This window comes from Mycetomoellerius zeteki, unplaced genomic scaffold (assembly GCF_001594055.1).
Source record: "Mycetomoellerius zeteki isolate Tzet28-1 unplaced genomic scaffold, Tzet1.0 scaffold615, whole genome shotgun sequence".
NCBI classification, from domain to species: Eukaryota; Metazoa; Arthropoda; class Insecta; order Hymenoptera; family Formicidae; genus Mycetomoellerius; species Mycetomoellerius zeteki.
In genome coordinates this window covers 23839-47081 of record NW_017257627.1, presented here as the reverse complement: position 1 = coordinate 47081, position 23243 = coordinate 23839, and the positions used below count along the sequence as shown (strand labels likewise).

At 30.6% G+C, this 23243-nt stretch overlaps 2 protein-coding genes across 2 annotated transcripts; both read left to right on the top strand.

Moving 5' to 3' along the window:
* The first annotated feature begins 1247 nt into the window (after positions 1-1247).
* Positions 1248-14181, top strand: LOC108728430 (uncharacterized). The gene is made up of 5 exons (XM_018456983.1): positions 1248-1620; positions 6552-6817; positions 9171-9272; positions 12386-12511; positions 14024-14181. The coding sequence occupies exons 2-5, from the start codon at positions 6652-6654 to the stop codon at positions 14113-14115; spliced, it is 486 nt and encodes a 161-aa protein (XP_018312485.1). The 5' UTR covers positions 1248-1620; positions 6552-6651; the 3' UTR covers positions 14116-14181.
* Positions 14182-17891: 3710 nt separating this feature from the next.
* Positions 17892-22033, top strand: LOC108728431 (uncharacterized). The gene is made up of 3 exons (XM_018456984.1): positions 17892-18025; positions 18685-18823; positions 21521-22033. Exons 1-3 carry the CDS (start codon positions 17968-17970, stop codon positions 21735-21737), a joined length of 414 nt encoding a protein of 137 aa, XP_018312486.1. The 5' UTR covers positions 17892-17967; the 3' UTR covers positions 21738-22033.
* Positions 22034-23243: the final 1210 nt, after the last annotated feature.

The window sequence follows — 23243 nt, the reverse complement described above, 5'->3', positions numbered from 1 at the left end:
AACTTTGGATTTGAGTCCTCTTCATTGATAAGCACATGAATTACATCAAAAGAAACATGATACAAACATCTGTCATTACCATCATTACAGAACATTATTTAAAATATTCTCATGATTTCGAGTGGGATAACGTCGAAGATGTTTATCTTAACAAAATGTTTAATCTTATTTATCATTTTGATATAAATTTTTGATACACCCCCTTTTCCTTTCTTTTTTATCTACCTACGTAGTCTATAAACAAAAGAAGAAGAATATTTGTATCCGGTTTTTTCTTACGCTTTCATTGTAGTTTATTGACTTCCGCATTGAAGAGGGCTCCTAATCCAGAGTCGAAATGTTTATATTTACTTTAACTTTGTTTGAAAGAATTCTTGGTCGTCAATTGAATAACGTATCTTTCTCTTGAATTAGTTAGTTTCTTTATCTTGGTTAGACTATATGAATTATGGATGGAACTACGCATTTTCAATGTTAAATCAATTTTTGATATAAACAGTTTATTGAAGTAGTTGAGCTTTATTTGAAAATTTGTGAGTTAAAAAATTATTTTGGGGATACTAAGAAGAAGAACTTTGTTTGGTAAGTACATCTTATTTGGTTATAAATTGTATTTATCACGTTGTGTATGTATAATTTGGTATAATTTATACCAATACTCTCGGAGGTTCACATAAATCTTATTTTTATTATTTGTTATACTTTAGCGCATATAATTTTCAGAAATATTAGATTCTTGAATTAATTTTTATACAAAACTAAACAAAATTGTACTGTCAATTGTACATTTAATTTACTTTCATCATAAAGATCTCTATGTTAGTGATTCACCTTTAAAGATTAATATATTTAACGTTTAAAGAAAAAGAAATGAAGGACCTATTAATCTTAAGCAAAACAAGAATACATACAAAAATTTTTAATAATCGTAAGTCATATTACATATAGTTTCTCATTAAAGAAAAAGAATTTTATTTTAAATATTATCAAGAGTTAAGAATGGGGCAATTTATTTCATTTGAAGTAAACGTTTCTCAGACTCTTATTTTTCTTTCTTAAGTATACGTATATCGGGAAGTTGATTTTCCCCACATGCGATTCTGTTATACTTCTGATGTGTTTTCCACAACATATGTTAAACACCGGCTTCAGGCCGAGTACATAACAAAGGCGGCACCACCGAAGGTGGTAGAGCGGCTTGGTACGTTGATACTCTTTTCAGCCCTCAATCCTCAGTTCTACGCGGTCCGCAGCCTTCGACGGTTGCCTGTCCGTCCGTTGCAATTTTCCGCCGTTGTTGTTCACTGTGGATTTTAATCGCCGATCCGCACTTGCCATATGCATTTACTCTAATCCGCAACACCAATCAATTACACATATATTTTTCCGAATATTATTGTATCTATTCAAACTTTATTTCGGTAATAAAAGCGTAAGACGCTCGCGAACTAAATAAATCTATACTGTAACTTTGAATGAACTCCTTATTATGTTTTAATGATATTGGAAATAATTAATTGACTCGTGAAGATTTTTCGAAACCCATTCGAAAAGTGATGCTTTAAAGAAACTCAAGACAGTAGGAATTTTTATTACCGGAAACCATACAGTGAAATGCTGGTAAGAATTTATGAAGTTTAAGAATTTATAAGTTTCTTTAACCGCAAATTGTACATGTTTGTAAGACAGATAATTTTATCAAATTGTAGATATGTAAGTTCGCAGAAAAATAAAGCGATAATATTTGATGACGTTGTTTTGATGTATTGTATACGATAGGAATTCGAATCATGTGATTCTAAATTAAATTTATCATTTTATATTAAGTAAACAAATTATAAAGAAGAGACGACAATAAATTAAGTCAGGGGATAGTATCGATAGGTTTTTATGAAATTTTCTTTTCTTGAAGGAGATGAAAATGAAATGTAATATACACGATAAAAATTAAAATGATAAAAACTTAAAATATTGATTGTAATTGTAAATTTAATAAAAAAAAATAGCTTTGTAACTATTGAAAGATTATTGTCTGCGCGACTGGAGTATTTTTTTAGAATTTAGATTCTTTACAGCCCAATATTGAATCGATTTCTAAATTCCTCGTCTGTAATACCGGCTAAATCATAATTTTTGTATAACTGTATTTATGTACAATTACTTTTTTCTTGTTTTACAAATTTGCGAAAATCCTTTTTCAGGATTAAAATATACGCATTAATACGTATCTGTGAGGTAGAGTTTATGCTGAGAACGACAAAAAACTTTGAAATTCAAATCTTAAGAAAAATTTTTTGTCGTTCTCGGAATAAACTCTACCTCACAGACACGTATTAATGAGCATACTTTAATCCTGGAAAAGGATTTTCGAATCTGTAAAAAAGAAAAAAGTAATTGTTATACAAAAATCATGATTTAAATGGTAATACAGACGATTTTAGGATCCCCTCAAGTGTTTAATGATTATCGCTTCTATAAGGGGTTAATTTTTTCGCTAAAGCGAAAACGTGAAAACTTTTGTATGCGTATGTATAATATATACAATACATAAAAATACTTTTCACTTTTCACATTTTCATTGTATAGAGAAAAAATTACATCAATATCTTGATTAGTGTATTAATTTAAATCTATAAAGAATCTAAGGTGAGTATATTTTGAGCACAGACAATTATAATTATATCTAACAATTATAATAATCCTCTAACCGCGGCGAACAATTATAATTGTTCAGTTAGACGTTTTATTTCCGAATAATGCCTGCAGCAGACAGTTGTGAACACTTAGAAAATTATCGATTAGGAGTTGATTGGGAGTTAATTTATATCCTAATGTACTTTTCGAAACAGAATATCACTGATTTGCTTCTGATGTTATCGTTTCCTTATTTTTCGACAACTAATATCATACTCCCTTTTTCTCATTTGACTCATACATATGTTCCCCATATTTACCGAGAACAAAACACAACTGTCAGAAACTAAATCTCGTTGACTACTTAGACTGTCCAGTATTGTCCGCCACTCCATTGTTCGGTAACCCCGAATGGCACGCAATGGTAAAACAACATATGAAACGAGCAGCTTTAAAACAAAAAAGATTTTAAACACACAATTTAAAGAGAATAATAGAAGCTTTATGTATTTATGATGTGACTGGAATTACTCCGTGCGGACATAAAATAACAGCTACACAACAAAATGTTCAATAATTCATAAACAATATTGCCTCTATTTTCAATATACAAAGGTTCCGGTCTAGGCTCTCACGTGCAAATGAACTTGCCAGTGGCTTGACAAATCTACTAAAACGTGTCTAAAATTTTAAACAATTCTTATCTGATATCAGTTGCTATTCGATATCACCAACATTCTCTTACTAACTATAAAATTTAATAAAAATAATAACAAGAGTTTTGATTATTTTAAAACATTTTACTGTAAATCTTTTAGTTAATTTTTAATTCAAACATTTGGAAGCAAAGAATATTACATTTTAATACAATTAATTTCAAGATATTATTTTTAGAGAGGTATTAAGGGAAGTTAAAAATTGGAACAGTAAAAATTTGAAAAAATTTTTTGCATTTGTTGAAAGTTTAACGTGTAGAGAATATGTCTCTAAAATCATTTTCAAAATTCTAAATATTTAGAAAGTTATGCAATATTTTTCGAAGCCGTGCGCAGGTAAAAATCGGATTGGAAACGCAGGTAGAAATCGGAGTGAAACAGTTCAAAGCCGAGCGTTGTAGAATTTATACCAATATTTTAAGCATTTTCAGATTATTTGGGATTATGTTATTATTATTTTTATTTTAAACAACTATATTTGTGTAGTCTATTTTTAATTAATACATGTTTCATTAAAATCAACAACTCTTTCATTAAAACAGAATGTTGAGAGCAATTTATTGCACAAACATCCTTACGATCTTTTACTTTACAAATTCTAGCGGACACATGAGGAGTGTCTGATTATTTTTTCTAATCTCAAAAATATCGAAACGCCTCAAAATTTATCGCTTCTTGTCTTCCTGTGGAAATGTCCTTTGAAAAAGAACGCGTTCAGTGCCACGTCGGTAATTGCCTAAAGTGAACAAAGGCATATCCTGTCATTCGTCAAATGCTCTTAATTATCTTTTCACGCTGTTTTAAGTACTTGCCGGCGCTTCGTTTTACGTATAACGGAATGAAGGCGGCTTGCGCTCGTAAACGATAACATCAGGCAGGAAGAGACGCCGGGATGTCACCTTCTTGTTTGAGAGGGCAAGACATCCACGTTTCGCGATGGCCGCCCTTAATTGGTTCTAATTAATGACCGGCTGTCATCAGACTTGTGACTCATGACGCGTGCAACTCGAGCAGAATTCTAGCATTATCGCCTCTTTACGCTGTACTGCGCATTTACCGAGATCCTTAAGATATACGAACTATTTAATATTTGATATATCGCAGTAATTTGAAAACAAAATTCCAACGATTAATAGATTTTAGATGTACAAGACATCACGGCACTTGAAAAAAAAGTATCATGCAGTTAATTTATCGCAATTTCGATAAATTGACATTTTTTATTAGTTTTAGCAAAATTCTATGCTCTACAATTATTTTGAGACAGAGTTCCGACTGCTACTTTTTTAATTTCGGTTTTTTAGTAACAAATGCGGAACTCTTTTTTATTTTTATAAGGAACTATGAAAAGACTGAAATTGTCATTATTTTTTAAATTTAGTAGAATATTATACTAACTTCATAGATAAATTTAGATTGTGAAGTTAGTACACCATTCTATTAACCCATTAAGGGGATGTTGGATCGAGTGATCAAATTATCACATTACAGTCGTATAAAAATCTTCGAATTGACTGAACGGAATAAAAAATCCTTTTGCAAGATTAAAGTAGACGCAAAATTAAAAGGTGGTGCAGTGGACCTTGTACTAAAATCGAAAACAAGTTAAAAAATTTTTTACTTTTGGCTAAAGATAAAGATCGCGAGAAGTACAAAATTTTAATAAATTCATATTAATATTAGATATGAAATTCGCGTTAGCTGATTATATTAATACCAATTAATAAAGTTCTATTAGAACATAATATTTACATCTAAGAACCGGTTTATGCTTGGAGAGCAGAAGTAACAAAAGTATAGCGAATGAGTTAATCGGGTTTTTCTTGATTGAAATTGAATGCTTTTTATTATATTTTATAAACGACTAAACAACAAATATTTGCAAGATGTTTAATTCATATTTAATTTATTTCATACACATAAGTTTTACAGCTATACAAGTTACTATTACAGCTAAACAATACTTATTATAGCTGTACAATTTTTATATTAGATTAAAGTTATATTAATAATATATAGACTGCAATACAATATGTTAGAAAGAGAAAAAAAGAATTGTTAATAAAAAATGTAAAAAAATCAACATTTCTGTATATTTTCTATTGAAAACCTAATGCTAAAAAAAGTAATTTCTGAGAAATCAAATTCACAACACAAGCAACGGCTACACTTTTGCGGTAGTGAAATCGTTTTGTTTGGGTGATTAAATTTGACGAAATGGGTTTTAATCGTTGTGTGTAGTATCATTCAGAATTTCCTTGCTTGTGTTCTTAGGTTGGAACTATTTGTTTTGCGGTCAATTTCACAAGAACGAATTCAACCAGCTTGTCGCGTCGTTGGAGGGAGGAAAACTCCGGGTGCGCCGAATTAAATCGTGAATAACGGGGGATGAATCATCCCCCTCTCTCAGAACATGGCGAATCGAGACGATCGATATCAAAGGCATCTTCGTGTTGCTGCCGCGCCCGCCACGCCAATGCCTTTTCGCATGAATTCTTGAATATTAAAACAATATCGATTCCCCATACTAGCAACATATGTAACGTTCATTTATGCAGTTGACGTGAAACAATCGCTCGACATGATCAAGTAGAGCTTATGCTTTCACTTTCAAATATGACACGATGACGGTCGAGCAAAGAAAATTTAACTCTTAAAACTAAAATTGGAATATAATACAAATTAAAAAAAAATTTTAATTAACAAAATAAAATTTAAGCGTGTGAACGAAAATTATATATATTTCTTATCGCACGTGACGGCGTCGCTATGTGTACTTTCATGCCGTATCTTCTGTACACTTCCGGTTGCGACAGTTCATTGTATGTCCTACTGAAATTCCGGACAATAAGAGAGACGCATATTGAGTTCAGAGTCGTAGTTGATCTTGCAGCCTTTGTATTGTTCCATTCAAGATCGACTTCGACGCGTCGTAGATACATCTCTCAGATATTGTTATTGTTAATATAAACATTTATATGTATTTAACGATTGCTATTAATAGCAAATATTTTGTGAATTTTTATTAAGAAACATTTGACTTGAACTGTTTGGAAAAATTATATTGTAATTAATTAAGAATCCGAAAGCAAATAATTTTTCCATGACGAAGCAATCTATAAACTAAACTAAATTTCATTTTGTATTTTTATTAATAATCTAGAAAAGAAAATTAAACTTTATTATTTCTAAATTCGACAGAAATTATTTCATCAACGAGGAAAAATTGAAGCAGAAGTCGTTTATTGTGATTGAGAAGAAAACGATTCTCATCAAAGATGAGAAATCTGGCGACGCTAGCATGATCAACATCGGTGCGATTAGTATCCTGATACTCTTTCTAACCCTCGGCAATTTCAAGGCAATTACAGTCGTGAACCATCATTCTGACGATGAATATATTCTTGAACACGAAGTCCTTCGCAAGGACGCGCTCGTTGAAGCGAAGAAACTGGAGATATATCCTGGTAAGAATTATTTTTTGTCAGAAACGTTACGAGCGTAAAACTATAAAATTAAGCAGAATTAAATTCTCTTAGAATTTTGCTCAATATTATTCTATTATGGATTATACATATATAAGAATATAATATTCCCACGCACATTAAGAGATTATTTTAGAAGTGTTTACCGTTTAAGAAAATAAACAATTTCTTACATATGGATAAATTAAGATTTATATATGAACACAGAATATTTCTTAACATATAAGAGATTAGAAATTTTATAGTGATCTTATACTTTTAATAATTTTCATTTTTTTCGGTAAGATTTGAATAAATTTCTTTTCTCGAGTAACTTTCTAAGTTCAAATACTAATACTTCGAGAATTAATTTCAAATAATAATTTTGTTATATCTTAAAATAAAATTAAGAAAATTAATTTCTATTTATTTTTATTCAATTCCAATATAATAAAAAGCTATCTGTCTACTTCATTGTTTATAAAAAGAAACTATTGGTACGTCTTGATATCCTTGTCAAGGATAAATTGAAGAAAGCGAATTTGTCGAAGAATCTATTTTTTACTCAAGTTCCAAATGTTATGATATATCCTGATACATCTTAACAGCATTCTTGGTGCAACCTTTTTTCCAATCTAGTCCAGTTGCTAAAAGCGTCGCATTAACGCTCTTGCCTGACTCCTACGACCAGTCTATAAAGCTTCCTTACGGTACACAGAAATGTATTTATCTTACCTCCAAGAATAGCTGCTTTGATCCATCTAACCAGCGTCGCACGATTGACGTTTCAAAATTTTTGTTCTGCCAATCACACCCTAGTCGGCATGGACAAGAGAGGTATGTGAAAAATATTCGGGAAGAACAGAACGCGCTATTTTTGTATTTAAATCGTAGCAATACTCGTTCTTTTATTTTACAAAATTTTGTTTAATAAATTTAGCTTTACATATGATTTGCACGTGCTTTTCTACGTCCTATAAAAAAAATTATAATTTATTTTTAATGTGTAGTAACAAATTGTGTTTAGTAATAATTTGTTTTTGAATTAATTTTACAAAATAAATTTTTATCCACACCTTAAAACACTTAAAAACGATAAATTTTATGCTAACTCATCAAGTCCTTTTAAATTGTTATACTACGTAAGGTAATGATTCGATAATACAGAAGATTACGTATACGTTATGTATTTATGATTAAAATCATCATTAATTACTACTAAATTAAAGTGTGGTAATTAATAATAAATGTGAGAAGTTAAAAGTACAATTTCTATTGTTAATGCATGAAAATTCAATTTTTTTTCCTGATTTCTACTGTTTGCCATTAAATTTAGGTTTTTTCACGTTTTTTTCGGTATATTGTACAGTATACGAATGCTCTGTTGTATATGTACGTCCACATCACATCAAGACACCTGATGATAATACCGTAACAATGTGGCCAACTGAGCACGTGACATTACAATAATTCTAATGACCGAGGAAGTCGATGATTACCCCTTAATATTATTCGCGTGAATTAGGAATTGTCGGTCGTGCAGTCCTAATTTCTGTAATTCAATCCTTCAGTCGTGACTCGGAGAAACCTTGTAAAGACTGCCATACACCTGTTGCTTGTTACGTGTGAACGATTTAAACTTTCAATTGTTATTGAAGTGATAAAAAAAGAAAATTGATAATTATCATATAATGTTGTTAATGGCAATTAGAAATTCTCGATTATTGTGTGCGCAGTTCTCATATGATTCAATTAAAGTTTCTCATCAAATATTATAAGTACAAAGAATACGCGATCGTTTACTGCGATTATGAATTTAGCACGGTCTAACGAGGCTCCGATCTGCGAAGGCGAAACTTATACAATATACAATATACATATTTGCGATCGATGTCGATATGACGATACATCGCTATCATCACGTCGCAAGCAGATAATTCGCTATGTCCGCGACACAATTTTATAAAAGATTACGTAAGGAGCCTCGAGACGCTAATTAACGTGAATCATAAATGCGGATTCGACGCGATTGTCATGTATTTTAATCACAGTCGCCGGCATCGAGGTTAATAAAATATAATCCTTAATTAATAAGTAGTCGTACGTTCAGTTTTATTCTTATGTTTGAGAAATATGGCGTCTCGCACGTGTCATTTTACTCGTTCAGTGATGAAGATTGTAGATATTATTTAATAATACGACGGTTTTTTTTAATTGCCGATTTTTCTTTAGCTCGAACTCTTTCCTCTTATTTAACCTCTGCTTTCCTCCCTCCTTTCCACCCCTTTTTTCTTTTTCTCTCTCTCTCTCCCTTTCTTTCTCTTTTAATTATGCTAATCGCGTTTATTATTTGCAGGACCCATTCCAGGATGCAAGCCTTGCACCTACTCCGAGATGACTTACTGCAAGAATGGCAGCGTTATCAATGATCATTGTTGTTGCGATGGCAGCTTCAACAGTAGGTATTCGAACAGGTGCACGGAAAAAAATGAATAGTCTTACAAGTCTAAGAAAACTATTCTGACTATTTTTGTGGAACTTATGACAAACTTTGCTTGCCTGAAAATAAAATTTACTTTATGAAATGTAAAAAGTATTCTATAATATGGCTATACGACGACTGTTCATTTACTAGAAAAGTAAAGTAAATTTTACGTAAGTGGACACCTGTCCTCTCTTACATGGACTTGCCAATTCCATAAAATTTATTAGAATTCTAGCGCATATTACTTTATATTTTTCTCCGTGTAGATTTTAATAATACAATTAATAATACTATAGATAAAGTTACGCGCGAGCGCCCGTAACTCGTTTTACGATGGGCTAACGAAGCAACACGTGATTTATCTCGACGGTAACAACAAGCCGATCGAAATCGGCTTAACCTTCTCGACGACGGAAGTTGTGTTTTCCGCTCTCGTCCTTCGTTTATTCATGCAGTGATGAAGTCGTATGAAAAACCACAGTTCCCGGCCGACGAATTCGTGCGTGAACAATCGGCCGTGGCGAGCGAGCGCTTGTGTAACCGCGCTTCACGGAAATTTAGAGCAACGGCAATGATAGTGAGCGCAATTTCACGATTTGCACAATGCCAACGCGAGTCGTGCGACGTAATCACAATTATTTTTAGTCGATGCACTACGTGCTGTTACAACTCGAATTGCATGTTAATACTTTGAATAACCGTAGGATTGACAAAACGCTTACGTATGTCACGGAATTCCTCGTGGTATCCTTAGAGGTACCTCCAGAAAATTTCGGAAGTTTATAAAAATTATTTACGTTGCTCAAATGTAAAAGATGTAATGACATAAAAGTAATATTAAATTGGAAGAGTATAATAAATAAATAAATAAATTTTAATCTTTGTTATAAGTTTAATTTTTGTTATAATTAAATCTTTGATATCACGAATGTCATGCATAGTTTCATATAACACTAAAATTGATAGATTTATGTGTTTATAAAGGAATAAGTCATATTGCTTAAATTTAGTCTAACCCAATATTTTTATGCTTCGTTAAAGAAAAATCTATCTTTTTATATTATTTTTCAATTAACTATAATAATAAAATTCAATAAAGTGTATTTGTTAACAAAACTTGACATCGTTTGCATCTAAAAATAAATTATAGAGAGATTAAGATTGCAAGAAAAAGGACGCTAAAATTACATAACTACCAATTTCCAAGTTTAAATTATTATAACTGTTGTAAATCGCGATTTAAATTATTTTAAATTTAATCGTTAACTTGAATAATTTAATCGCTGTATGATTTATAAATTTAAGAACCATAAGTTCTTTATATGCCGAGAAGAGTTTAATTCCCTTTTTTTGAACGGAAGGGCAGTCACCTGTTCAGGAAATCATTCCTCGTCGTAATGAGTTATCCTTGTCTTCCACGTGCGTGTGTAAGATCTAACGAGTGATTCACTCGCGCGAGTCATCGAAAGTCACTTGAGCATTCCGCACGCTTCCCGAACTTCTCGCAGGACTATCGTCCATCGACCTGCACTACCTTTACTCGAATTTCTAATTAGCACGGTATAATACGCCATTCATGAAATATCGGATGAACTTAACTTAATTTCAACGCAAACATTAAACAGCAATATTAACATATTTGCAAGCTTGTACATTCTTGTACACTTCTTAGAAGAAATGAACATCGATAATTAAATCAAATTATAAACTTATTTCTATCTCGTTAGCAAGCTTAACGAATTTAAAATAATTGAAAAAGACATTTCAAACACATTTCATTTTTTTATAAAGTTTTCTGATTACAAATTTTTCAATTATATATTGACATAAATATATGTATGAAGAAAGTAAATTTTTATGCTTAAAATTTTTTAAAAACTGTCAAGAGGTTCGATTAATGTCAATTTTAAAGAAAAAAGAATATAGAAATACTATCGTAAAATTAAAGGTTTTTCTAAATTATTTGTGAATTATTTGTATTTTCGTTCGTTTAAGACGTTGAATTCGTTGTCACAACACATTGCATGACCTGCGTGAAGATTCTGTAGGTGTACGAAGTTGCATCGTTGCACGCAGCAGTTACGCACATGGAATACCTAAAACTCGAATCACCTCTCGATCCACCTGTGAATCACTCGTGCGTTTTGCGCTCGTTTCTAATCGCTTGCGATCGATTAAGCATTTGTGTCGAAGCATTTATCTCGAGTCATTCATATCATTCTTTCCGGAATTGATAACGTACCGGAAGCCTCCGATATTGTTAGGTAAATTAATTATCGTCCCACGAAACCGGTTAATTATCGCAACACTTACATTTAATGGAGGTTTGCGTTTAAGCCCCTCCGAGGTGTGCGTAAAATTATGTTTGCTACGCCTTAACGACACAATGCCTTCGTGACGTCGTAATTTCCTATTGCAATTGCACTACTTACTCAAGTACTATTAATCTATTATTTACAATAACTCCTGTTATTAACTGGATCAAAAAATAATGGGCACATGGCCATTTAGAAAATACAACGTGGCTAATGAGACTAGCAAAAATATAGGTGATATTTAATTATAAAGGAAAAGTAATAGATAGAGTTACATTCGATCTCATACTGAACAATAAAAATTGATATCAATTATTGCGAAGAATAATGCTAAGGTAGTCTAAAAGCTTAGAACGCTCGCACGGAATGCAAGAGATCCGGGTTCGACTCCCGGCCGAGGCATTATTTTTCGCAATAAGTTTATTACAGTTTTTAAGTTGGGAAATTTGGGGGGATTATTAATATTTTCAGATTTGATTGCGTTGAAAGTCCGACAACCATATCGGCACGCAATTATCATTTCTGAAATCAATTCATTTAAATGAATTTACAATAGTTCAACATCTTAACGTTCTGACCGTTATGGCGCTTCTTAATTTAAAGCATTATGTTTAACATTAGCGGTCTTTCAATCTTATTATTTAATAAAAATTGAATATATTGGCCATTATTTTGCTTGAAGTTGGCAAATTTCGAAATATCAAAGTAAAAAAAATACACGTTAAAAGAAAACTACTTGACATAAGAATGTAATTTATCTGTTTGTTTCAGAAGTGTTTCCCTTCGTCGAGCACACTTGTCGCGTGGGACCAGAGGAATGCAAGGTGCACGCTGAAGACTGTGCGGAATATACGAGACTGCGGGAATGCTGTTGTCATTCGTACTTGGCCTCCACCTGTAAGCGCTAAAATCTTTTTAGGCGTTTTGTCTATCATACGTAAACAGTATTTTACGCTCTTTCTTGTCATGAATCATGCAATTATTGAAGTTATACGGTATCAATCGTACATACTTGTCTACTTATAGCATATTGTGAAATGAGTTTAAAGGCAAGCGTTTTATTGATGCGCGCACATGAGAGTTGATTAAAATTTTATCTAAACGATTAGGCGAGGCTGATTATAGAAAATAAAGATTATTCTATAATTAATCTTTATAAACAATAAGAATCTTATTTTTAGACCGTACAATGTGAGAAACACAATTAATAATAGAAATTCAACAGCCTATACCGGTTGAAGCTAGATCTTTTTAGCCTCGGTGGTCTAATGGCTTAGAACGTATGGAATACAAGAGATCCGGGTTCGACTCCCGGCCGAGATAATATTTTTCGCAATAAATTTATTTACAGTTTTTCAGCACAATAACATCTTGCTAATATAATGCTTGATTGTACATCAAAATTATTTAAGAATTGCTTGTCAATTTAATTTAATTCGTGATATTATTCCAGTAGTTTAATTGTGTTTATAAGTCCGGAAAACCAATTCGAGGCGCAGTTTGAAGGACTACAAATATGTTATATATCCAAGTACATATGTAGTATATATATAATTCACATTGAATTATTTAAAGTATTAAAAGATCTAACTTTGACCGGTATAGGCTGTTGAATTTCTATTATTAATTAATCTTTATAATAATGTCGATAAAAAAGGCATTTTCTTATCTCGGCTGATTTCATGATACAAAGTGCAATTTTCTCAGAGTATTATAAAGTATCATTTTTAGCTTTAGTATAACTTCGTGATACGATATCATAGCAATGTCATGTGTAATCCCAAGGATATCGATATGCAAATGCAAGAATATACTTTGAACTCATCCGATCCGTGAATTATGCTCGAATTACGAACTTATTATCGCACGCGGTGTCGACTTTTAAATTGAATGGCGATAGTATTGTGAAAGAGAGATCTAGCGATGTATATTCTATAAGATCAATTATATAATTATTTTTATTGTTAATTATGTTATTATATATATAAAAAAACATTTTCATTAACACTTTCTGTGACACCGGGTCACCGATGATCTAAGACTTTCGGACGGTGAGCTGGACTTCTTGTTCAAACTGTTTTTTATAAAAATAAAATTCTTGAATTTTTAATAAAATACATTTTATGTAACAAATATAATAAATATAGATCATCATCTGTGATCTACACAGCGGTTAAATCACCTAAAATTGATGCGGCATGGAACGTATTAATCGTAAAATTCTTCTATCTATCTTATGCATATTTTAAACAAATGAATTTCTTTATTGGATTCATTATTGCAAAGATATTCAGAATAGTTCTATGCAATTACTAATATTTTAGAAAATTATTTTATACATATTATCATATAGTTTTTGCATTATTATAATACATTATAATAGTAAATTAATAAGAATTTCTTTTGCAGGGAAACACCTGGCAAGTGGCGCCAAATCGTGGGCCAGTATGAATATCATTAAATTTGTGATGATCCTCAGGTTACATCTGTTGTTGGCCTAAAACGCACAGCACCAAAAATTTTGTATATTATTAATTATTTTAATAAATTGTTTTTATTACCGAGACCCAAAGAGCGATTTTTCGCAATTTGATAAAAATTCGACTATAAATATAAGATTTAAAAAGCGAATATACAAGGTGATCCATTTTAATTTATCACCCTAAATATTTCCGTTCCTTTGCATTTTACAAGAAAATGTTTCAAACAAAAGTTGTATGGTTTCAAGGAGCCCATAAAATGGTATCATTGGTTTAACCTTGGATAATCGCTTAAAAGTCACATGAGAGAAGGTCATCTTCAATTTCTTAAACTAAACCCACTATTTTTCATTACATATTCTTGTAGCTTACTTCGAGAGCTTTCCAAAATACTATAATAAAATATTTTTTCATTAAGTATTTTTCGAGTTATAAGGTTCGGAAGTTATAGTACAGCCGGCATCAGCATTATTATTATTTTCATTTTTATGTAAAAATGAATTTTTAGTATAAAAATGAAAATAAGAGATACAGCTTGCAATGGCCTTGATCTTGACAAATGTTATCCAGAACATGATCTTCAATGAACAATATTCAAGAGGTTTTAGCCATCAGTCGGACAACTTGCGTCATCTATCACCCCAAATATTTCCGTTCCCTTGTATTTTACAAAAAAATATAAGGGAACGGAAATATTTGGGGTGATAGATTAAAATGGGTCACTTTGTATGTAAGGCAAACGAAATTAGAAAACAAGAGAAAAAAAGGATAATATTAGTTTTTAAATACAATTCTCTAAGACATATTATTTATAGAACAAATATTGATTGTGATAATACGGGAAGGTCGAGCAGTATTGAACACTTTTTTAGATTTTTCGTTTTTTCGGATGGCAAAAAAGTGTAATGTACATGAAACATTATTTTTATAAAAAACACACTTTTAATCATATTTCTCTAAAAATGAAAGTAGCCAATATTTTTATATTTCTAAATGTCATAACATTTTCTTGTTTTTGCCAATTGAAAGGTAGTATTGCCTTGGAAATGAATTTTTTTAAACATATTTTTAGGTTTTGCAATTATCTATGAGTAGTTTTTTTAGTGATATCTCCTGTCTTGTTTCAATAGCTTTTAATCTCGTAATGTACTGTTCGAAACTCTCAACAAAATAAGAAAATGTCCGATACTATCAAACAAAAACAAGAAAATACCCGATACTATCTAAATAATGTACAACGAAGAAACAATGTATAAAACGAGTTTTAAAACGAGAACGATATCATCAACTATAATTTAAAAAATAATAGATTTTTGTAAAAAATAATAGATGTTATATTGATAAACTAAAAACGAAATTCGATTTATATAATGTGACTGATTAGTATATACAGTTAACCCTATGCTGACATAAACAACAATTACATAATAAAATGCATAATAAGTCATAAACACTGCCGTTATTCTCAATGTTATAGAGAGTCCCGACTACTCTCATGTGCGGGTAGATTTCCCAATAGCTTAACAAAAGCTGTTACATGCGTCTAAAATTTTAAACAATTCTTATCCGATACCACACTCAACCTTCCTCTATAAATTGTGTATATGTACAAATGAGGTGTAAATATATTTTGAGCAAATTTTCAGAGTTTTAATTATAAACAAAATATTATTATGTAGATTACTGATAGTTTCTGTAAACAAAAATTTGTGAACCCGTACAAAAAGTTACAAATAACAAATATAATCTCTCTCATAAAATATATTGCATTGTATCGCCGAGTAAGAGAGATTTAATGCAATGTTGAACGTTTTGTGGTAATATGATGTACGAGATTGTTAGTCACGCGATCTATTGTCTGAGGCTTAATTGCTATTACGACAACATTTACTATGTACGCGACAAATATAAGAGATATATTTATACTTTAAACTCCATTGAATATTATTCCTACAAAATTAATTTTCGATATGTCAACAATGAAGTGTAAAAATAGTAATTTTTAATTCTGCAAATCAAGTAATAGGGTCTTCCAAGTTAATATAATATATATTAAATTTCAATAAATATTATATACTTTATGTTTTTGAAAATTAGATATTTAAGAAAAAATGTGTCGCATGTATTTAACACAAGATTACGAAATTTTATTAACAATGTTTTATAAAATTGTAAAAAATGCAATATCAGCAGCTCTTTCACATTAAAACTTTTCGGAAAATCTTTTTAATTTTATCAAACTTTAAATTATTTTAAATTTCTTATGTGCGTAAATATAAACGGTATAATTGAATGTATTCTACTATTTGTGCTTATGCTTACTATTAAATGCACTTGGTTTACCATGGAATTGTTATCATAAAGATAAGAGCTTAAGCATAATAATTTTATGCAAAATAATTGCCTGGATTTTCTAGCTAATCCGCCTCGTTTCGACCTACATTTCTCAATTTAATATACGTACGTTCCAATTCTAGTTTAAAATTGACATAGATATAGTTGGACATCAAATTTTTTTCATTCGTAATGTTAAGCGTCATACAATAATTAAATTGAAAGCAAAATTTAAACAGCATTATTTGGAAAAACATCGTAAATCGGTCTTTTATAAAGATTATCACTTTTTATTAAAATTATTAACTAATTTTTTATTTTTTCTTAGGTAAAAAGTTACAGTAGGATTTTATATTATACAATATTAAATTTTATATGATATAATATAAAATTATGTAATCCTTTTTTTAAATTAATAGGAAATACATATGATAAAATTTTATAATATACAGGGTGTCCCATAACTCACCTGACAACGCTCGTGAGCAGGTAGAATGGACTGAACTGAGTCGAAAAGTCCTCTACTATTTTGTAATTTTCGCAATAGTTAACAAGATATTAATTACTAAAAATTGGCGAATATTGGTTTTTAATAATTTTTTTTCTCAAATACTATCAATTTTACAAAAAAAAAACTGCAAGAGACAAAAATTGTTTATTTTCTTCTCATAGAACTCTAAGAATTTTTTCAGAATTTTTTAATACCGGATTTTCATGATAGTAAAAATAAGAAAATGCAGTACTTAAAAAGTTGATAAAAAATTCTGAAAAAATTCTTAGAGTTCTATGAGAAGAAAATAAACAATTTTTGTCTCTTGCAGTTTTTCTTGTAAAATTGATAGTATTTGAGAAAAAAATTATTAAAGACCAATATTCGGCAATTTTTAATAATTAATATCTTGTTAACTATTGCGAAAATTACAAAATAGTAGAGGATTTTTCGACTCAGTTTAGTCCGCTCTACCTGCCTACGAGCATTGTCAGGTGAGTTATGGGATACCCTATATATAATAATATATGTGTCCAATTACAATGCAGCAAGTAATATAAATATAGTAAATTTTAAAAAAATATGATTGCAAAAAATATATAAATTCTCATATATATTTATTTGTGTATTTGATAAAGCAGAACATTCGATAAGAAATAATTATTTGTTTCTTGTTTAAAAAATTCTTATAATTTTTAAAATTAAAATAACCGTATTACACGCATCGTGACAACTGACACAATTATACATGAAGATAATTATTTTCCAATATCAACATGTACATACATCGTCTGCATTTTTTTCTATTTTCGACTCACCAACACATAAGAAGAGAAAGATGATCATCAACCAGTTACGAGTAACGGGTACATCGACCGCGTTTTATGAGGAAGGCGAGTCCCAGCTAAAAGTTACGTGGGTTTACGAAAGAAATCGAAGAGCACGAACAGTGAACGATCTCATTTGTCTGAAAAATCTCAGCCGCATCAAGAGCTGCAGCGAGTGCGCGCGGAAACTTTAATTTCGTTCGTTCTTTTTTTAATGAGAAAATGTCACTATTAATTCTTTTCGGCGTTTTATTGCATTGTTGTGCATTTGGTATATCGGGTGAGTTAATTTACTCAATAATTATTTAATTGCATATCGAAGAAAATAATATCTTCTCTGACACGTTATAAAGAAGAAATTAATTAATTAAATCGTATTTAAATTGTATATAGATAGTAATTTTTCATCTTGATATGAATTTTCAACTTGTTTGAATAATTTTTATAGTAAAATTATTGAGCATATTTTTTGTGTGCATATTATTTTGGAAAATGCTATATTAGGTAATGATATTATTTGTGATATCATATGGTATCTTGATATATGTACAAATAAAATAAAAATAAATAATTTTTGTTTAAATAGTTACATTAAATATTAACTTTTCAATGCAATAACACATTTTGAGTGTCGTTTTTGTAAATAAAAAGGAGAATTTTCTATAGAGAACTTTTCTTTAGAATTAAGACGGTTTTGGTGATTGAAATTTTGAAGAAGAAATTGTTTTATTTTAAATTTAATCACTTTAGTTGATCAAGGTATAAACTGTTGGTTATATTTGGAATTATGTCACTTTTGATGAATTATTACGAATTTAATAATCACATATATATATATATATATATCATGCGTAATATATTTTTTTAATAAATAATAATTCTTTCTCAGATATTTTTTTATTATTGTTTAATGAGAGTCCCTTTATGAGCGACTTTCAGATGAACACGAGACACTGGTAGATAATCATGTGTCAGGGGCAACAAATGTGATGAACGTGCCATTAACACCTTCGCCAGAGAATGTACGGCAATTTCAAAGAAATTATCCTTTCCCTTCGCTCGGATACAAACTGCAAAGGTAAGTTTATAAATTTCTTATATTCATTCTTATAAGATCAACTTATTTTGCGTTATACAATTTAACTAAAAATCAATATTAAAAATATTAGATATTTTGTCATTAAATAATTATTAAATATAGTTAATATCTTTTTTTCTCTACATGTCACAAGAAATGTAACAAAAAAATGAGAGAACAAATCTAAAATTATGTAGATAACATTGCTTATTGCAAAGAGGAAATTGATACATTAAAAATAGTATTATAAACTTTCAACAGACAATATTTATTTAAAATAAAGTATAGGTTTTGCTAAGAAGTTTCATTGCCAAAGTTATCTAAATTGCTGCATATTATATGTATGTCTAAAGCGGAAATGTTTTTTAAGATGTCAGAATAGCTTGTGAAAAGTGAAACGTATCTTCTAGTTCAAAAAGTGAACTATTAAAATGAATTTGAACTAACTGTTTTTAAACATTAGAAGAGTTTTTAAAAAAACATTCAGTAAGCGTTAAAACAAAAAATGAGTTACATGTAACGTTTCATGCAACACTTTAAATAATTATTGATAATGAAACAAGAAACGTACAAATAGATAAACATTATATTGGAAAATTTAAAAGTTAATAACAATAAATTAAATTTTAACACTGTAGGTGTTAAAAATTCTAGGAAAATTATATGTATACGAGCACAATATTACAATTATGATAACAATGCTGTTTTATCATTTATGTAAAAAATTAATATATTTAATTATTTCAACAAAAATACAAAAGACATATATATAGGGGAGATAGGGGCTAAGCTGGCATTTGAATTTTGAGTGGCAAAAATATATCTTATGAGTTCCTAATTTATATTGTAGACAGCATCTCGTGCGTCTTCTTTAACGAAGTTTGATTAGTTTAGGTTAGAAATCCTCAAGTAAGAGATGCGCGAATTGAAATCGCTACGGGATTGGTTGATGACGATGTTGCAAGAATATGGCGCAACCAATGGTGCAACCGTATTTTATTCCCACTTACATAAGATAAAACGCGGCGAACATTCACTGAAAGTGAATTTTTCAGCTAACATATTAAAAAATCGCTGAAATTTCTCTGAAATTTTGTTAAAATTTCTTCGAAATTTTTACTGAAATTTCTCTGAAATTTTTACTGAAATTTGTCTGAAATTTTGCTACAATTTTGCTGAAAATGAATTTTTCAACTAAAAATTGCTGAAATTAAATTGAAATTTTTCTAAAATGCTGAAATTTTGCTGAAAAATGTTCTAAAACATAAAATAATTTCAGCGAAATTTTTCCATCAGGAACCCATTGAGCCCTTTTGTCTGAATTTCTTGGGAAATGTTTCATAAGAAATCCCTTAGCCGCTGAATTTTTACAATTTGGCACACAACAGCCTGACATTGTTATTTTCTAGATATTACCTATAATTGTTTACTTATGCGTTATAAAGTCATGTACATTATAGGTTAGGAATATGCCGTTACAATATTTTCAATTACCACATCAATTTTACAACTTATATAGTATAATAATATTTTATTATAATATTGAATCATTATTATCTAAATTTGTACTTACAAACATACAAGTATCACACCATATGATACATAATGGAGGTCGCTATGTTCTTGCAAATGCTAGAAGTTCGCGCATCTCTTACTTGAGGATCTCTAGTTTAGGTACCGTGTGTTATTATGTTTAAATAGTCAAACGTGTTTTCGATAGTCAAAAGTAATTTTTGAGATTTCATTTTCCGAATCACATCATTTTTTTGTGTATATGGATGAAATGAAGTTGCAAATACCAAAATTTTTTATTGCCATCTTGTAGTCTTATAATCACTCTATAAAATGCTAATAATCATTTGACTAAAATTGTTTATTTTGTTATTAAAAGTTGCAATTGAAAAAAGGGTGCCCACTTAGCCCCGGTCTCTCCTCTATATAATATATTTATGTATATCATATATATATGTATGTATATCATATATAATTTGTTACTCGCAAGTTTTTGATACCAAAATGTTCCTTGGAACGTATACTATCGAAATATCCCGTTTCCGATTTTGTTGCTAACCCTAACACATGAAAAATCATTTGTTAAATTTTCCCAATATCCTTTTTGTTGATAGATATTATATGAATTCTTTATATTGTAACATCCGTCCGTCCGTCCGTCCGTCCGTCCGTTTTTAGTTGGTACTAAAATGTTCCTTGAAACGTATACTATCGAAATATACCCGGTTCCGATTTTTTTGCTAACACTAACACATGAAAAATAATTAGTTTACCAGCATCGGCGCTCGAGCCGAGCACTTTATCGTCTGAAACATTGTTTAAATATTATATATAGCTTTATACGAGCTTTATATGAGCTAATTTTTACAGCAGCAAAAAAACAAAGTTCAGTTTCTTTCTTTCTCTCTGACAGTAGTTTTCTTTATTGATCGAGAATCAATACCTTCTTTATCTATTTTTTCTTACTCCATTATTAGAAAATATATCAGTAAATCTATACTTATACAAAATAATTTCAATACTAATAAATTGTAAAATAATCAATAATAATGCAATATATTAGTAATAATAATTTATAAATTAGAGTATAAAAATCAACTCCATGGTGATCGTTTATGTACTAAAAGACTAGATGACTGTTCTCGGATATAAAATGCATATTTTTATTTTATACTTTCATTACAGATGTCCTCTATGCGATAGTTCGATTTATCCTTATTGTGGCGAGAAATTGTTCCACGACGCCTGCTGCTGTACCGATCCTTATGATTTACCTTATCAATGTAAATTAGCAGACTGTCGATTCCTGCATGCCAACAGCTGCAGGGAGCACAGCTTGATTGCCAACTGTTGTTGCAACGATGATTATCGCACCCTTCTGAAGAGCTTAGCGCAGAAATAAACCCACCACACATCGTGTATATTTATCATTTGCAAAATATATTACGAATAATATATACGACTGTAATGTGATAATTTGGTCACTCCAATATCCCCTTAATCAGTTCACTACTGGTATTGATTCATACGAATATATAAAAAAAAGTGCTACATCTGGTAATTACTCATACGTGACCATTTAAAATAGATTTGTTATCAGCGACCTAAAATACCCCTTATAAGATAAGCTTCCATGTAAATTATTTACTTTTACCAGATTTGACACAAAACGTTGATTTCGGATTCACCAGTGAACTTAACGAGACAAATAAAGTGTATAATAATATAATCAACGCGTGATATCATTATAAAAATTAACCAAGTGATTGTTAATAAAAATTTAAAATTAATAAAAAGTAGTTATATGTTTATAGAAATAATTAGTAGAAAAAATTATAAAAACCATTACAATAGGAAATATTAACTGCGATAGTGCGTTTTTGAGATGTTCCGCCGCAACTGCGACTAGGTTTAGACGTTGTCAAACGTCCGTAAATCGATGTAGCATAGTACGGGAAGGAAGAGTCTCGTTTCTTTCTGCAATATGTTTCAACGCTAAATGTGATGATGGTGATGATGATGACGAACAATTCCATCCAATCCTTTTTTCACGAGTATAAATAGTTATTTCTGATGTATTATTTTTACTTGCTGAATACGAATCTGTTACGTCCAGACTTCACAGTTCTTTTCTTCGATTAGAATTTTCGTCATCACCATAAAGATTATTATCGGTAGACCATCTGTTTCTACCAAGGGAGTTACGATAGTGACGAGCCAATTAACACTCGCCTTTTGGACTAGTAATCCACTCGGGACGGAGTCATCGAATTAAATATTCAAACCACATGTCGAATAAAAGAACTTTATCCTGAGGAACAGAAGAAGTAAATAGATTAAGGATTATAAACCGAAACGACGGTTGTCAATAATAAGTGACACATGTGGCTCTGAACTATCGAACATCCGGCAACTGGTCGATGACGAATGTTATTTTAGACACATATCCCCGTATTCCATTTCACAACCGATACCCTTAATCCTAATCCTACATTACCAGTAACATACGCGAGGCCTGCACGCAGGACTACTAACTCGCGAATATAAAAGGAGGCCCTTCGCGAGCAGCAGTCAGAAAGAATTTAAGCTCGAGCGAAGCTCTGTCGGTTTGCGATCTTACCAGTCCGCTTACAAGTAAGACACTCTGCCGGTCCGCGATTAGATTTTAATTGTGATCCGCGACACGGTCGAGTCATTTTGGTGTCTTCAAGTCACGTGGGTCCACAGGACATCCAACCACCAGGAAATCACTGAAGCTAACCTCCGACGGCCATCCTTCGAGACTAATAAAAACTGAGTAGCAGTAAGTTCAAGTTACATATATATATATATATATATTATATATTCACCGCGAAATCTAACTCGAGCTAACCATAGTGCCACGCTTAACCAATCGGCCATACAAGGG

What these genes read in the sequence shown, in the direction of transcription:
- LOC108728431 (XM_018456984.1), top strand. Translation starts at nt 17,968, where the DNA reads ATGTCACTATTAATTCTTTTCGGCGTTTTATTGCATTGTTGTGCATTT. An exon ending in TTGTGCATTTGGTATATCGG is followed by an intron (nt 18,026 to 18,684) that starts GTGAGTTAATTT and finishes AGCGACTTTCAG; the next exon opens with ATGAACACGAGACACTGGTA. An exon ending in CTCGGATACAAACTGCAAAG is followed by an intron (nt 18,824 to 21,520) that starts GTAAGTTTATAA and finishes CTTTCATTACAG; the next exon opens with ATGTCCTCTATGCGATAGTT.
- LOC108728430 (XM_018456983.1), top strand. Translation starts at nt 6,652, where the DNA reads ATGATCAACATCGGTGCGATTAGTATCCTGATACTCTTTCTAACCCTC. An exon ending in GAAACTGGAGATATATCCTG is followed by an intron (nt 6,818 to 9,170) that starts GTAAGAATTATT and finishes TATTATTTGCAG; the next exon opens with GACCCATTCCAGGATGCAAG. An exon ending in TTCGTACTTGGCCTCCACCT is followed by an intron (nt 12,512 to 14,023) that starts GTAAGCGCTAAA and finishes TTTCTTTTGCAG; the next exon opens with GGAAACACCTGGCAAGTGGC.